The sequence below is a fragment of the Buteo buteo genome, chromosome 6 (assembly GCF_964188355.1).
Source record: "Buteo buteo chromosome 6, bButBut1.hap1.1, whole genome shotgun sequence".
NCBI classification, from domain to species: domain Eukaryota; kingdom Metazoa; phylum Chordata; class Aves; order Accipitriformes; family Accipitridae; genus Buteo; species Buteo buteo.
The window spans coordinates 53,270,256-53,288,013 of record NC_134176.1 but is presented as its reverse complement, the minus strand read 5'-3'; the positions used below and the strand labels follow the sequence as shown (position 1 = coordinate 53,288,013).

Sequence of the window (17,758 nt, the reverse complement as noted above, 5' to 3'; positions counted from 1 at the left end):
TAAAGTTCCTTTTAATCTTCCCTCCAATCGACAAAGCCATCCTCTGTTCCCAGCTTCATCTAGTAAGGCCTGCACTGTCATATGTGAGAAATCAATTCCAATTCATGCCTGCTGAAGGTCATTTTGCCAGTTATTCTGTAGGGCATAGATTCCAATGTTCTTCCCCAATTGTAAAGTGAGCAATTTTGTCTGGCCTCCAAAAGTTTCTCCTCCCACTGCTGCTGGATTTGACAGTATCTTTGTATCATTTTTTAAGTTTACATGACATTGTCATGTGTTACTAGAAGACCACCATGACCAACCTCATGAAGTTGTTATACATAAGCAGTGTTTTCAAATTGCAGCGTAATCTGCATATCAGTTTGAGTACATAGTTCTTGGCCCTCTTAAAAATAAGAATAAAGTTAGGATACAATAGTCAAGCTAACATAACAAATTATGCAGTTTCAAAACATAGCCGCAAGTTAACTAAATACAAGGAAGTACCCTACCAGTGCTAAACAGGAACAGCCCCAAAGCTAAGACGGTCACCAAGGGGAAGAGAAGTTTGCAGGAAAGACAGCCTTACCTGAAGCACTTGAGGATAATCAAAGACTTGATTCTTGTGACAGCGTTTGCGAACAGCAGGGACCCCATCTGACAGATTTGTACATTTGTCTAGGATCAACACTGATTCCCCATTCTCAGCTTGAAGAGCTTCCAACTCAGACCGGTATTCTGGGTGCAGAGCCATTTGAGATGACAGAATGAAATACCTGCGAGGACTGAAAAATCACAGCAAGGTTAGCTGACAGCACTGTGAGTTTACTTCCAAGCCACTCTAGAACACATTTACTTCCACCCTGGAAAAGCAGAGCAAGATTAACTGAATGTGGAGACACTGCCAAGACCGTATTTTCAGACAAGGCTGGAAAGGGTAATGATGCAATACAATTAAATCTTGGATAGTAAGTGGCTCAGCATTATTTACAACTTTGAATAAATCTGTACTTGGAAAGAGTGCTTACTACATTAGAATAGGCACTTGCATTATAACCTCTATTATAAACTGAAATAAACATTATTTAGTTACATATTAAAACAGCTTGCTTCTGATGCCAGGATTGTTTATTCTTTTGTTTGGTGTTTGTGTACCATAACAAAGTAGATAGGACACTGAATGCTGTTGCTAGTTTCTCCTCCCATATATTTTCTCATCAATTTTAATTGAAAAAAGATGCTGAACTGACGACTCAGCTACCCTGTGCTTATTTAGTCTTGATACAGTGACAGCAGTAGCAGGACAAGCTCATCTCATTAGCTGTGATTCAGTTCCGTCCCTTTTGGGCACCTTAAAGGCAACGTTTCCAGGACAAAGTTGAAGGCCCATTATCCCATTCACTCTCAACTCCTATCATGTTCCAAAACCATGAATATTTCAAATGTGCCTTAATACTGAAATGTTGCAAGACATTAATTAACACTGGAGGTAAAATACACAGGAATACAGTCTCAAATTAGGTGCTCACTGCTTTAAAAAGGTAGGTTTATGTTGGAAAACAGTATGTCATGTAATTGTTATACTCATTCTCATCTACTTTGGTTTCATTTTAAACAGGTCAGCTAAGTCAGACTGCTCTACCGCTCCCCATTGAAAGGAACACACAGCGAGTGCCTGCCCTCACGCTGCCAAAAGAACACAGGAAACACGAGGCCTGCACTTAGGATTCCAGTTCTACTCCATGTGATGCTATCTTTAATTTACAGCTCTGAAAACACATACAAACACACACTTTATAAAGTCAGACCTCTCCTGCTGCTCTTCTCACCTCTTCTACTCATTCTCATGCCAGTCACTTTTGTTGCTCCAATTCACAGATGAGACTTGCATAGAATTTTTTTTAACATTCTTTTTCCCAAGCCTCCAGCTGCTACCAACTTGCTACCAACAGCTCTACAGAATATGTATTTCTAGCAGAGGTAGATTTAAAACATTTTAAACAAACCGACTAAAAAGGAGAGTAAATCAAAACCCCTCAGTTCAGCTCTGTTAAGTGGAATAAAAAAAGGATTTGCCTCAAAAAAAAGAAAGTACTGCTGCAGATGAGTGATAATAAATGCCTATAACCAGCTAAAAATTATGCAGGTTTGTTTGTGTATATGTTTAAAATCAAGTTTTGCCTTGAAACTGTCATTATCCTATGACACTCAAAATCTAGCTATCAAATCTTGCTACAAAAGAAAGTATGTCCCAGCTCCCAGGAAATAACACACTAGTGCAGTGGAATGTATTACTTTATCCCAAGTAAGCCCAAATTCTTAGCATCATTTCATTGTCACACTACTCCTGCACAAAGCAATCGAACCTGCGAATGTGTTTCAATTAGTAATGCTAACTGGCCACTAGATGGTACTCCGGAGACGACAGTCTGTTCCTCACAAAAAAAACCCCCAAAACCCAGAACTATGAGAACATGGAAGCTCCAACACCTTCACTGAACGCAGACTCATGCATTGCATCAGTTCCCACACAACAGTTCCTCTTATCCGACCTAAAACCAGACATAGCATTTAGCTGACTACATGGACATGAAAAATATGACTGCATCTCTCTTTACAATTGGTTCTATACATGCTGAAGCCTATCATCACGTTCATGCTTTCCAGACAGAAATACAGAGCACGCCTTCACTCTGTGTCAGACTGTAATAATACTTGAGATCTATGAAGAATCGATTGGGATGCAACCAGATGCCCCTACATTGGCCTGGACCGGGAGCATCACAAGCAGGAACATAAAGGGTGTGAGCAAAGCAAACCACTATTGCACAAGTTTGTCCTGTAATTGACTGTGGAATCTTACTTGAAGCAGCCCACAGCAACAGCAAGAGCATTCCCATTACCAGAGAAGACAGTTGAAGCCAAAGTACAATAACTTTTTGTGTCCAATGGTGGCAGCACCCTTTCAATCGGTTTTCAACTTTAATAAATTCATATTCTCTACAAGATGCTGTCAGAAAAAAGGACCTAAAGTTTCTGCATTTCTGAACTTGATCTTCACAATCAGTGGACATGTCATTTACCCCCATTGCCTCAGTCTGCCCATCTTTCAAACCATAACAGAGATAAGACCTTGCTACAGTGAAACATTTTCAGCTGTGTAATTAAGAGGCTTATGAAATATTAAAAGAGCAGTCTTCCATAACCAATTAAAACATGTCTTCAGACTTCTACATACTCTTGTTCTGAAGACATGAATGGATTAGAAAAACCACCACTTTCCAGGGTAGTTCATTTTAATGGCTAATTACATGATCTGTTAAAATTAGTGCTTTATTTCCCACTTGTCTTGCTTTACTTCCAGCTACAAGGTTGGGGGGGGGTTGTTTGTGTTTATATCTTACTCCATTAAAAAAGAAAAAAATAAAATCAGTATTCTAAGCTCTGGATGTAACTATTGCCATAATGAAATCAGCTCTCCTTCTTTTTCATGAGCCAACCACGCTAACCTCCTTAAGATTCATTCTGCAAGAACTTCTTCCCTTCAGAGATGTATTTACAGGCTTCTCCTGCTCCAAACTCTTGATGACATTCTGGAAGGACTTCAGAACCAGAAAAACATCTAAACTGATTTACGAATAATGTATCCGTAAGATATACAGAGGTAAAGATGACATCCTCACTCCTATTTTCCTGTTATTCTTTCAAAGTTTGCACTGGCTGATACTACCTGAGGCACTTGTGTTGATCCCCATGATCCCTTCTAGCTCTTTAAAGTCACAATGGATGTATAGCACACTTCTTTTATCATTGCAAGAGTGATCTTTTGCCATTACTTTGCTTTTATGTATCCTAAAATAAATTGTCTGAAGTAATTATTTATTAGGGAATTGTCCTGGTTTCGGCTGGGATAGAGTTCATTTTCTTCCTAGTAGCTGGTACAGCATGTTTTGGATTTAGTGTAAGACTAATGTTGATAACACACTGATGTTTTAGTTGTCACCAAACAGCACTCATCTGAAGTTAAGGATTTTTCAGTTTCCCATGCTCTGCCATTAAGCAGGTGTACAAGAAGCTGGGAGGGAGCATGGACAGGACAGCTGACCCGAACTAGCCAAAGTGACATTCCATACCATAGAACATCATGCTCAGTAAATAAAATGGGGGGAGTTGGCCGGGAGGGGGAGATCACTGCCCAGGCATCAGTCAGCAGGTGGTGAGCAACTGCATTGTGCATCACTTGTCTTGTTGGTTTTTTTTTTTTTAGTTGGTTTTTTTTTTTTTCCTAAATTTTATTTTATTATATTCCTTTTCATTACAATTATTATATTTTTATTATTATTATTATTAGTAGTAGTATTACATTTTATTTTACTTTAGTTATTAAATTGTTCTTATCTCAACCCACGAGTTTTACTTTTTCTTTTTTTTTCCCCTCCCAATTCTCCTCCTCACCCCACTGGGTGGGGAGAGGGAGGTAAGCAAGCAGCTGCATGGTGCCTAGTTGCTGGCTGGGCTTAAACCACAACAGGAATCTATAGTGCTTTGAATTACTGCCCTGCTTTACTTACACTTTAAAGAAACCAAACATATTAACAACTACTTTTCTTTATATCCAAAATATCTTAGCTCACTGGAAATAATGAATTTAATTCTACTAGAAACACTGTCATGCTGTCATATTTCACAGTTCACTTTCAAGAGCGGGAAAAACAGAATCACTCCAAAAAAATCCTCAGTTCGCAGCTAAACCACACACTGGCAGATGTGCCATGGCCATTAGCATTGGAACCATCATATATTTTAATAGCAAGAGCTATTAAAAGCAACTCTTACAAAATTGCCCAAGCCCACCAACAAGTTAGTAGCTATATTTATTTTTTATCAGCATCAATTTTAAACATGATATTGAATATACTTCACCCAATTCATGGGAATTGCTTTACCCTGGTCCTCTTTCTGGCAGATCCACTTCCCCCGACAACGGGCTGTAAACAGGAATACTGACATCATAGCCTTGCCGGTAAGTCCATGTGGAGAAGCCTCCACCAGCCAGCAGAGCTCTGAAAAAATACAAGAAAGAGACTTTAAACCGAGTATGTACACCATTCAAACTCGGAGCTCGATTTACTGATTGTCATTACCAGAACATCAAGAAGATGCATGCTCCGAGATAAGTTTTTCCATCAGCTTTTGTCAGTGGCATTTTTCATGCATTTTTTCGACTCACTTCAGTTTTCGTGAACTGGGCTTACTGCCAGATTGAATCTAGTCATCAACGGAATGCTTACGATTGCATACGATTACTGAGGAATGGACCATTTTTGTATTAATATAGGGAAATTTAATCTATTGCAGTCATTATGACAATTTTGCATTTCTGCAAGGTTACATGTCCTAAGTCAATTTTAATTTAAATAAATACATTCTTAATTATTTATACTAGTTAACATATTCCTCAATGCCTGCACTAAAATAGGGTATAGCACAGCTCTCAAAGTGTAGAGACAAGCTACATCTGAGATACAAGTCCAGGTACAGTAACATAGTATTTTGTCAGCTTACAGTGACTCTGGACTTTTCAGGCTAGAAAATAAAATGGAGTTACTTGCAACTGTATTTTCAAAGTGATCATACAAACTAGTGAAATTTATTTCATTTTTATATTACACAAAAAATGCTATAAACAGAAAACTTGACAAGAACTCTGTATGTTCTGAAACTAACTTCCAACAGTAGAGGCTGCTTGGGACACTATGTGCTAGAGAGCATGGGAATCATCAAAGACTGATAAACGAATATGTAACTCAACCTCCCAACAGGATGACCCCGATTGTCTGTGACTTTTCCTATATGGGACAACCTTTTGTCACACAGAAGAGCTTTAAGAAACAGAAGAGAACAATGTGTACAGAAGAAAGCAATGCATCATTCACAATGCCAGAAAATAAGGGTTTGTTACTATCTCCTATCCCAAATCAGGCTGCTTTGAAATATGCTAGTAAAGGACATCAGCTTTTCAGTTGCCATTTCTTTTTCAGTGACCAGGTGGCACCAAGAAAGAAGCTCATATTCTGCTTCTTTAGTGAGTCTTCTCAAACAGCTGATCAAACTTTCAGTCCTTTGTCACCAAACAGCACGGTGTGCTATGCTTTGAATTCCATCAGGGATGCTGGGTCTGCTTATGGTACCATACAAAGTAGTTTGGAGAGAAGTATTTCACCAATTCCAGTTTCTCTCCTCCTCTGTGGAAAGAAGCAGAACACAAATACACCACTACACCAGGCCCTGCAGAAAGGATCTTGAGGAGCTGTACCCATTGTAGCAGCTATGATTACAGCCAAAAGCCTTATTATCACAAGCTTGTATACTGTCACAGTTCAGATCCAAGCAGGCACATGTCTCATCAGTAATCAGAACAGACACATCAGAACAAAAAGTCAAGGTGAGACTGGAAGAGGCACTGACAATCCAATAGCTGATATTCTCGTTTTCAGATATCACTGAATTAAATCCTTAGTATAGTGCTTGGAGAAGCAGTTTTTCCACAGCTGTTACATAACAGATGATCGTTATACCTAATTATCATCCAAGACCTATCCATTTTTTCCTGTCAGAACATGACACCCCGGATAAACACCAGTACATTCTGCCTGTTCTAACCCCCATCAGATGTCCCATGGGATACTTCACTTCCTGCTCTGACCTGCAGCACAGTTGTTCAAACACAACAAGCACACTTTGCCATAAATGTGACTTCACCCAAGTAGTCAAGCAAGCAGTCCTAAGTGTTGTTTAAGAAACTCTTTGAAAATCCCAGGCTCTGGATTAGAGGATCTGGATTAGAGATGCATTCAGCTTGACAACAATTACAAAAGGAAAACAACTTGCCCTTTATTACTCCTCAGTCAGATCACAAACTATGGTGGGAGCAGAAATCAACTCGAGAACAGGATGATAAATCACATACGTGCTGAGTGAGAATTTCTGTTCCAAATCAAGTGATTATTTTGGATTCCTTTCCAATGTGTGCCCCCCCCACCCCCACGCCGGTAACATGTACAATGCTGTTATGACTAGGTCTCAACCTTGAAGCTGCATGTTCCTATCTTACCCATATTAACTCAGTTACAAGCAGGGAGAAAAAAATTGGCTTGGGTGTTGCTTTTCTTGCACTTCATATCCCCCTCCTCTTTTTTTAACATACACACACACCCTGCCCCAATTGGGAAACTACAACCAGATTGTTTTAATTGGATCCGGTGAAAACATGACAGCACCTCATCAGCCTTGAGAAAGCAGGTGTGTGTCATGCAGACTTTTACCTAAATAAACCCACAGGGAACCAACACCAGTTAAATAATGCCACTCAGATTTTCATTGTCCAGTGCAGTAAGGGAGATATTAACTCCTAATGTACTCAAGACAAATAATCTTTAAATTGCACTGATCAGTGAGGAATAAGCCTGTTCCTGAGCAACTTCTCACCACTTTTCAGATATTGATCCTTCTTTCTCTCCCAGAAGTGCCCTAACTGGTCTGTAGTCTAAATGTTTCTGCCCAGCTGCCATCATCATCGGCTTGCTGCCAAACTTCACAAGTCACTGAAACCCAATTCATCAACTGAAGCAGAACAAAAAATTATCTTAGTTCATATGTTCAATTCTACAGCTACAGAGTAGCTTTGCAAAAGAAATCCTTTCATCCTCATTATTGTACCAAATTCAATAGCACTTATTAACAAATAATAAAGAGCTTATTTTTTAAGTTTTATGGCAGGAGATTACATATGTCATGGCAGCTAATACCAGCAACGTTGCCTCCATCCCCACAACGCAGACTTCCATCTTTGAAATAATGGAATAAAGAGCTTTTACATTGTCTTTGGAAATTGGATTTAAAGATTTAATAAACAAACAACCCCTTAGTGAGGTAACTCAGCTAAAGACTTTTCCAGACATAAAAATATAACTGAACTCCCCTTTGTGTGTAAGGTCTTATTTTACCTGGAGTAATATTCTGCAGCAAATCAACAGAACACAACTCTAGCAAACCTCATGATCCACTACCGTTCAACTATGTATGATCTCTGATAATACGCCAAATAGAGAAGGCAGGCCACACGCCCTGTGCAAACTTCACAAATATTACCTGTGTATTTCACAAGCAAGCAACAAAATCTCACAAATCCAGTCTTTCTGGAGCTGTACTGGTACAGTTCAGGCCAGTCATTCAAAACCAATTGAATTTGCCAATGTACCTTTGTTTTGGACTGCAGCCTCTCACCCTGTGATGCTACAAACAACTGTCCTTCACACTTTGTTAACTACCCATTCTGTAATGTGTGGACATTCTCAAATCAAGAAAACACACTCAGGTTGCTTGTTCTGTTAGACATGAATGAAGATCTCCAGAGGTCTCCGTAATCATACTGTAACCTCATACTGCACCACTCGGGCCCTTCCAGGACTAGGTCCACACTACTGACTTTTTCATAGATCCCTTGTCTTCACACCTGTGACCTGTAGTACAGGTTCCGTACTACACTGAATACAGTCTAACTGTTGGCTGCCTACAAAAAGGAGGTTCCACCTTTTTTCTGTCCCAAGCACTGTTATTGCCTCTCTTATGTATTACAGATAGTGATCTTACAGCTGCAGGGAGAGTCAGTTTGGCAAGCTATGACAACAGCAGTATGCCAAAAAAGATTTGATTTTTTTTGTTATTCAAATCACTTGGCTTTCCATGTTAGCATGACAAACACTTAGAACAAACACCTACCAAAATAATACACTTCCCGCACACTAAGCCAAGACACATAAGGCCAAATATAAATGGACATTTGATATAAATGACACAGAAAAATTAAATTAAAAAACAGTTGTGCAGTGTAAGAAATCTACTGCATTCAATAAACCTACTTCTTTGATAGACATATGCATCTACAAACACACAGTCCCAGAGCAGTCCATTCCATTAAACAGAGCATTGCCAAATGAAAATCCCCCTTAAGAAGTATAAATCTTAAGATAACAAATACGAGTATTTACTAACAAATTAACAGGTTTGGTTATGTAAGAATGATGCTTGACTGCCCTCTTCAGGCTAACCCACATGCATATAACATATTTCACAGAGAAGTAAAAAACTAAAGCCTTACTTCACAGTCAGTGATTTAATTACAATGAGTAAACTTACTCTTTGAACATGTCCAGAAAACACATGTTCTGTTCTGGCATTGAAGGATGGTTTAAATCGTCTTTGGTGCAAAGAAATCAAGATATACTCCATACACAAACATCTTAGCAAAGATCCCTTATCTCAGGCAAGATTTTGTTGACATTTGGCAGAAGAAAGTTAACCTTGACCTTCAAGAGAGGGACTGGTTACAGGACCTAACTCAGCAGAACTAAGCACATACAGGCTAATCTAGTAGAAACATATTCAGTAACAGTATCTAAGCTATATAAGTGTGTCTTATTCCAATTTTCTTTGCCTTACAACCTCCTTTCCTCTTCCAAAAGTAAACTATTCTGCAAGTGAAAACTGAGGTCAGGATTCACACCTTTTAAGTTTCTGGCAAATATTTTCAAAACACACTTGCCAGAGAACAACTAAGAGCATTTGACCAATTACTAATACAGTGTAATTGTTAAGCTAATGAAAACTCATGAAATTCACCATAGTTTTGTCTAGTAGAGCAGCTGCTTTAAAATGCCCTTGAGGCACCTGACTTCTATCAAAAACTTGCAGCTACAATCATCTTTGAACTTCTAATTTGCATCAAATGGGACATTCTGTAAAGTGTTCAGGTTCAGTAACACACAAGATACACTTCTAACCTCAAGATTCTCCATCCTTGCTGTAGCAAGCCCAACAGCTATGAGCAAATGCTGTCAGCCACATCCTGTGCAAAATTAAGGATGGGGCTAAACCGTCAGATTTCAGGAGCAAACATTTGTCCTATACAAGACAGGGACTTCTCTACTTCCCTTTTTTGAGAAGAGAGGAAGTCATAATCCAGCTTTATTAAGGTTAAGGAGCACATCCTTTGCTATCAGCTGCACTTCTGAGCTTGTTGCTTCTTCAGTGACATTTTAACCCAGATCTGTGCATTCAAACACAGCAAAACGCATACCTGTCTCTAGGAACATCTAGGGCAGTATTATAATCCGGTGGCCCTCCAGGCAGCATATTGAAGAGCAAGTGATTTGTGCCTCGATCCCACCTAAGGCAAATGAAGAAACAGACAAAAGTTAGAAAGGTGTTCTTTACATACAGATGATAAGTTCTGTCAAAGCCTAGCTCTGGCATTGACTCACTGCATCCTCCCCTCCTGCATTAACCTTAGTTTTTTCCACTTTGAGTTCTTTAAATTCACATACTGAAGTTTCAGTAAGTACCTGGATAACTGTGCCAAAGCCTGAGCTGTCTCCTTGATACGGAGCGCATTCTGATTGAGGACATCTATGGATGGCACAAAAAGGCAGGCCCGGTTGACATCATCAGTGTAGAATTCACTGTCAGAGATGGCAGTTAGCAGCTCATTGTATTCCCTGGAAATGGTGTTGCTCACCGAGGTTCCATATTCATCCACATACTTTTTCAGTGAGTAGATGTATACCTTGATTTTGTTTTTGGGATTGAAGCCACATCGATAGACATCAAAGCAGGTGTGCATCCTGCAGCTGAGGTCTCCCCGCTCAGGAATGGGGCTATCGGCGGGAAGCTTGACTACAGGCACATCATGGACACTGCGTTTTTCAACGGTCCAGTCACTGGATGACTCAATGGAGTGAGGCCAGAACTGGAACATTCCTGTGGCAATTAGGCCAAGCAGAACTATGGAAAAGAGAGTGATGTAGTAGATGCGATGCTTGGTTTTCATCCTTGGGATGAGGGCTGGACCCCGGGTGTTATATTTGGCCGACGCACACATAATGGAATCAATTATCTCTTGTCTCTACAAAACAGAAAGAGAGACGTTTTAGGATGAACTGTGGAAGAGATACCTAGTTATCACAACACAGAGAAACATCCAGTTAACACCTTCAAGACAGGTTTTTGCCTCGGCAGATTACAGTAAAATTTCTTCAGATGTTCACATGTGCCACCAAAACCTAAGAAGCCAACTGGGACCACCACTCGGCAAGGACTACATGAGGCTGATCTGCTGGGCCTGGCTGTAACGAAATGATGTTGGTCAGTTAACAACCACACATGAGAAAAGGACATGGCTTGGACAGTGAGGGGAGGAAGAAATTTCAAACACTACAAAAGTAGTGAGTCCTCGTAGGTGCCATTCCATCTATGTCTAAGTGTATTCATAGTGAATACTAATAAAAAAATAAAACACTTATCTACAAGTGAAGAGAAACAACCTGGATACCCCACAAAGGGCTTGTAACAGGGCATCACACAGAACTTAGGATCATGATACTCCTTCAAACGTAAAGGTGCTTTCAAACTGAATTTTACAGGAGCCCCACCAAAACCTGCCAGAATGATGCTAAACTACTTCTGGCAAGAAAAAGGAATTCATTTGTCATCTTTGTCAATATGCCTTTTGGGGCAAAAAAGCGTTCTATGAGCTGCCACTGCAGCCACATTAAGAAAAGCATTTAAATAATAGTTCACTGCAGTCTGAATAACACTTGTAGTGAAAAACATGATGTAATATAAAGTGTCACAAAGAGTCACACAACTACTGTCATCTTTGATGTTTCTTACAAGTTTTTACACACAGAATTGTGGCTCCAGCAAGAAGCAATTTATAATAACTACTACAGATTGAAGAATCAGCTACTTGTTGCATACAAAAACCTGTTTAGGTTTTCAACTAAAGCTTCCATAATAAATAAATCCAACCTGAACTCTGCACAGTGGGAGCTTTTTAAATGTAGGAAGCATGTTCTTCCTGAAGAAGAATGTGGATGGTATAATTATATGTTTTCCTTTTGGACAAATGGGATGTTTTCTTGCTTTGTGAGGAAGAAGTCTGACAGTACAGCAGGCAACAAATACGAAGAAAAGAAGTATCAATAAGGCATTAAATGGTCTTTATGACAAATCCGGTTATGTTTATTTGGCAGTTCTTAACAAAAGACTGTTAGGATGGGGTGGCTAACGCGTGAACTGACTGTACTCACAGCTACACAAAAATAATCTCAGACACTAATAAATATTCCACTTTTAGTGGTTGCTCTCATCAATTCACATTCTAATTCCGGAGAGAGCTTTTAAAGCCTGCTGTACAAGGCAACACGCACGTGAAGCTGTTATCAGGACAGATACCGAAATGCTACATTACTATCAGTTTTATAACTTCAAACTTTCCAGACGCTTCTGATTGTTAACCACGTTATTCCTCCTTCCTGATACAGCGCCAGAACCACTCGTGTTACAACAAAGATTACACATTTGCAGCAAGCATTTGAGTCACACAGCAAAGCTGCCTAGACCTAAGGCTGGGGGAGGGGAGGTGAACCTGAATGAAACGTAACTCTCCACCCGTGGAACCGTTTAATCACTTTTACGCGGCACAAAGCCCACTCAACAACCTGCGGGCACAAGACATTTGGAGTATTACAAGTAAGAAGGGTAAGACACAGAAGCCAAAAAGGGGGTAAAGAAAAAAAAAAAGGAAAAGTAACAGAGGCGGCACCCGCGGGTCTTATCCTACAGGATAAAGTCCCACCCGCGGACGGAACGGCCGCCGGCTGCCGTCAAGGCCCGTGAGGGCCCGGCCCGGCCCGGTCTCCCCCTCCACACGGCACCGGCTCAAGGCGAGCCGAACCCCTCACCGCCTAACCGCCCAGACTCACCTCCGCCCGCAGTCGCTCAGGCCCCGCCGCCCGCACCGCCAGCTCGCTGCCGGCCCCACGGAGCGGGGCAGGCCGGCTGCTCCGCCCGCCGCCGCCACCGGGCCTGGCGGGGGCCAGGCTGCGCATGCGCGCTGCCCCACCGGCGCCGCGGCCGAAGAGCGGCGCCGTCCGGCGGCGCCGGCGCCGAGGGCGCCCCCTGGCGGCGGGAGGGCGGAACGGGCAGGAGGGGACGGCTCAGGGCGCGGGCTGGGCCGAGCCCGCCAACGGGCGCGGGGGGTTTAACGCCCCTTGTGAATTTACCCGTGACTTTACCCCTTTTTTAGGGGAAAAAGCACCCTCAGTACCTCCAAACAGCAAACATTTCCAGGCGGCAAACGTTTCCAGGCCGGAGCCGTGCCCTCTCCTCCTCCCCTACCTCACGTTCCTCCCCTACCTCACGTTCCTGCCTCCACAGCCGTGGCGGCCGTGTCCCTGTGAGGGCTCTTGGCCCTGGGTCCCCTCCGAGGCCTGCCATACGGTCCGGGGAGTTTTCTCGGCTGCCGGGTGACTTTCCTTCCAAATCGGCGCCAGCTTCAGCCCCACCCCAGCCACTGAAGGCCGGCTGCGGGATTCGGGAAGGCTTCTCCCTGCCGAAGGGACGTTGTTCCAGTCAGAAAGGGCGCGGGGACGACATGAGCGTTTGTCTGGGTGTACAAAATTTGTGCTGATGAGCCCTGCGCCGCCCAGCTTTTCCGTACATTTGCATTCCTGGCTTGCTTTCTTCCATTTCTGTGCGCCTTTCCAAAGGTATTCTGGGCTTTCTCATTGACCAAGGACTTTTGGGTCATGTGTCGCTTCCAACCTGCTGGATCACGCTACTTAAGTGAGGGGAAAAAAAAACCCAAACCCACACCTTTCCCAAACCCTTCTCAAGAGTAACATCTCTCACCTGTAAACGGTTCTCACCTGTTTACCAGCTCGCCTCTCCTGCCAGTCTGAGGACAGATATGGGCTGTCTGAGGAGCAAGTCCTCGGTTTTGTAAAGCCTCTGGTTTCCAGGGAACATTGAAATAGCCATGGAGCTACCAGAGCTCAGCGATGTCCTGCCATGCTAACTTCTCCTGCTGCAGCCACTTCAGTTGCCCAGTTTCTGGGCCAGAAGCATCTCCGGTCTGCTACCTGCTGTCTGCTGCCTGGGATACGAGGCAGGCCAGGTCTGGTCCTGGCCTGTAATCCTTGGTTGTTTAAAAGACTCTTACCATGTGTATCTCAAGAGTGACAGCTTTTGCTGGCCTGAAGTGTATTATTCCCCTCTTCAATTTTTCTTGTATCCATTTTTATGTATTTGTAGCTCACGTGCAATGGTGAGGTGATGGTGTACTATTCTATAATGTGTGGTTGTGAAAGGATGGGGTGTTTGTACCTGTCCCTGCTCTAAACTGAGTCTCTCACACAAAGTACAGTGTCCTTAAGCAGTCTTGACTGTCAGCAATGGGTTAGTCCTCTTTCACTTCACCTGCCCTTGGGAAAAACCGCTTCCTGCAAAGCCGTCCACATGCACGCACAGAGACAGCTCAGTACTCCCACAAGAAAGGAGAAACGCTGTCACTGCAGTGCTTTCTCTCAAGCTCTTCTCACACACGTTGCATAGCAGGTGATGTAGCATTCTCCTCAGACTCACTGCTACCTTCTTCATCCTGTCCATGACATTCAAAGCCAACAACAGAAAGGACTTATAGATCTTAAAGCATCCTTTCTGAGCGCTGGTAATGGCTTTTTCCTCCTCCCTAGCACATGTTACTAGGGTTTGTTAGAGCATATCGTGTTTCTGGTTTTAACCCACCAGCTTGAAATTGCTGCGAGCTGCCCCGTTCATAAATCAGAGGCAGGAACTCTCCTTCTGGAGGGTGAATGGACCGTGTTTGATTTTGTGAATCAGAAGGGGCACCATTCATGTGCTGGGGCTGCTGGGATGAGCACTGGATCTCCGCAGCCACGGGACTCATCAGCGTGAGCTGTGCCTGGATGTGATGGAGCTGGGGAGAGGGGTCTGCAGCCGCCTCGCATGACGGGGACACTGGCTGGTCCACGTGCAGCTGGGGGGGGAGCTGGGGACCGCCAAACGCAGCCTGCGCCAGCCCATGCGCTGCCCACAGGCGCTTCCTCTGCCTCCCTGCTCTGCCAGGGAGAAGAAAGTTCATTGAATCAATTGTAGCTGAAATATTCATGGAGGCTTGATCATCGTTTCATCCCTGTAGGAAAATTTGGAAAGCAGTGCAATTTTATTAAAAGCTAGAATTAAAGAAATGCAAGCAGCATCAGCTATTTTATTTCAAAATAGCAAGAAAAATTGAGGATGCAGTCTGTTTTGATAGAGATTTCCCTGAAACCACATCAGGGAGCCTGTTTATATTCTAGTGATGTAGCTAAGCCAGACAAGTCTGCAGCACAGCATCTATTTTTAGACTCCAGGTTGCCATTTATAGCTTGTAAAAATATTCATCAGCATCTGGATAACAGGCTATCAATTTTTATAAATGCACAAGAGAAATCAGCTATTTCACCTCTCTTTGCTTTGCCCTTTTATGTCCCGCCTTACATGACTCTTTGGGGGGGGGTCATCTGGGAATTTGTTTTTTAAGGGCTTTACCATCATGCCATACATTTGCCTGCTGTTGCATACAGCATCGTGTATTTTCTGCTGGGATGATCAGTATACAGAAGAGAAAGAAATGCTCAGAGAGCCGCCTTCTACTGTGTCTCCCCACACACGTAAAGCAGCTGCGTGAGATTATGGTGCATCTTAGTCAGTGCTGGAAGCAGCACATTCTGAAAACACCTTTATAATAAAAGGAGGTAATTTTAAAAAGCAAATATGAAGGGGAAAACTAATGGCTTGGGGACATCTTTTCCACATTATTTTCAACCTATGGCATTGCATAACTAAAAAGCATAGCTCAGTTTTTTTCTTCTGAAAAATTTGTTAATGGCTACTACCAATAGGGAAGGTACTGGACTAAATGAAAGAGCTTCTAGTATAAGAGAAAGCAGGATACTGTAACAGCCGGGTCATTGCCTTGATTCACTATTTTGGTTTATGGCTTACAACCAAATGATACCCTCGTTAAATCAGTTGAGTTTATAACTAGTCCGATCAATAAACTATCTAGCAGCCAGTTGCATGGTTTTATTTCTCGAGACAGTCCATCGTACACCTCTAGTGCTCCTGGTTTGTGACTGATGGCCCTGGTCAGTACAGTGATCTGCCTGATGTCTGTGACTCTATGTCCTCTACTGCCTTCCTGAATTGAAAGGAGAAAGAAATGTAAGTACACTTTGGAGGTCTGCTGCTATAGCTCCCACTGAAGGATGTGAGACATGAAGAGATTCAGTTAGGCAAGTGTTCCCTTCAAAGAAACCATAATGTTGCAGAAACATGCAGATAGAAACACTCTGTCAGTGTACGTTCCCCCCTCCCTAAAGCTTTCAGTTGCCACGGTTTGCAGATGCATTAATCTTTAATCAATTGAATGCTTTCTGCAGTGAGGTATTCAGGGAAAGAACAGGTCATGACAAGCATTCGCCTAGAATAACTAAGAGCTCGTGCATGAGCTGTGCCATCAGACCTTGCTGGATAGCAGCAGGGAATAGACAGAGAGCTAAAAATAGCCTTTCCTTGCAGTGTTTTTCCAGACTATTTTTGATTCTTCGTTTTGATAAGGTCGACTGGCTATTTGCTAAAAATAACCAATCCTGGCAAACTGAGGACAAAAAGTAGAGTATTTATAACCATCTCAGACTCTTTAGTACATTTGTCAGCTGCAGATAATCTAGGATCTCGGCATCGGTCCGTTGCCAGTGTTTTATGTAAGTTGGTAATAAATAAAGCATTAATTGGAATGAAGAATGAGTGTATCTTGCCACTCTGATTTTCTCGGATGGAATACACATCTTTTGGTATATATATATATATCCTTGTAGGTTACCTTGCCCTGTTCTTCATAATGCAGTCTGAACTGCTTCAGAAAGAACCAAAACAATCCCCTGTGAGGTCAGCCAATCTTACAAAAACAGCTGCATATGCAATTAAAAGTGCAAAAGCAATTTTACCCTTTTGCACGCCTGATACTTCAGATGCAGAAATTTTCGGGGGGTGTGATTCATGTAGCTTCCTCCACGAGAAGGTTTTTTTATCCAGCTCTTGTGTGCTACCATCTCTCTGATGAAATGAAATCATCCCTCCGCCAGCAGCACGAGAGCAACAGAGGGATTCTGTAACCAAGTAACTGGAGGAGGACTGCAGAGAAATTGTCAATATAAATGATAATTTGACCCCAAGGCCGGTTTTAAGAAACTGGGTGGTTACAGGGATGGGGGAACACACAGCAGTCAGCCCAGCTGTATGCTCTGTTGGATGCATTCTAATAGAGAAAGACAACAATTAAGGTATTTAGTATTTATTTAGAAAAATATCTATCATACAGTACATTTGAGCAGCTGCCCTTCTTCAGTTAAGGTAGAGAACTATTATCAGTAAATACTTTCCCTTACCGATATTTTGCTTGGGACCTATTCAGTTTCTGTAAGGGAAAACTCATCTTCACAGAGCCGTCCCTTCAGCATGCATGATCTTCATAAATATTTATCTAGAGTGGGCCCTACCTATGCTGTTCGCTTAACTGCAATGTGACACAGGTTAATAATTTGGAGATTCACAGATTCTCCCTGCCCTGCCCTGCCCCCCGCCCCCGACACATCAAGGGTAGACCCAAAATGTCTGTTAGGGAAGTTTCTATGACCAAGAGCAGGGCTGTACAGGAAATTCCCACCTCTAAACTAAAAAAAGCTGTACGTTTCTCTGGAGCAGAGAGAGAAGTGGGGAAAAATCGGGAAAAAGACTGGAACATGGCAAAGACCATGAGGTCATCCAGGATCCTCTCTATGCTCAAATGAATGATACAACCTGAACACAAAAA

The 17,758-nt window shown here is 42.3% G+C and overlaps 1 protein-coding gene across 1 annotated transcript in view; it reads right to left on the bottom strand.

The window, feature by feature from the left end:
• The window catches only part of EXT2 (exostosin glycosyltransferase 2), an 80,231-nt gene extending 67,302 nt beyond the window's left edge, over positions 1 to 12,929 (bottom strand). Inside the window, exons 1-5 of the mRNA XM_075030958.1 lie at positions 12,804 to 12,929; positions 10,383 to 10,942; positions 10,118 to 10,207; positions 4,926 to 5,042; positions 569 to 764 (exon numbers count right to left, since the gene is read on the bottom strand). Of these exons, the coding sequence (XP_074887059.1) occupies positions 569 to 764; positions 4,926 to 5,042; positions 10,118 to 10,207; positions 10,383 to 10,942; positions 12,804 to 12,929 (1,089 nt within the window). The remainder of the gene's footprint in view (positions 1 to 568; positions 765 to 4,925; positions 5,043 to 10,117; positions 10,208 to 10,382; positions 10,943 to 12,803) is intronic.
• Between the last annotated feature and the right edge of the window lie 4,829 nt (positions 12,930 to 17,758).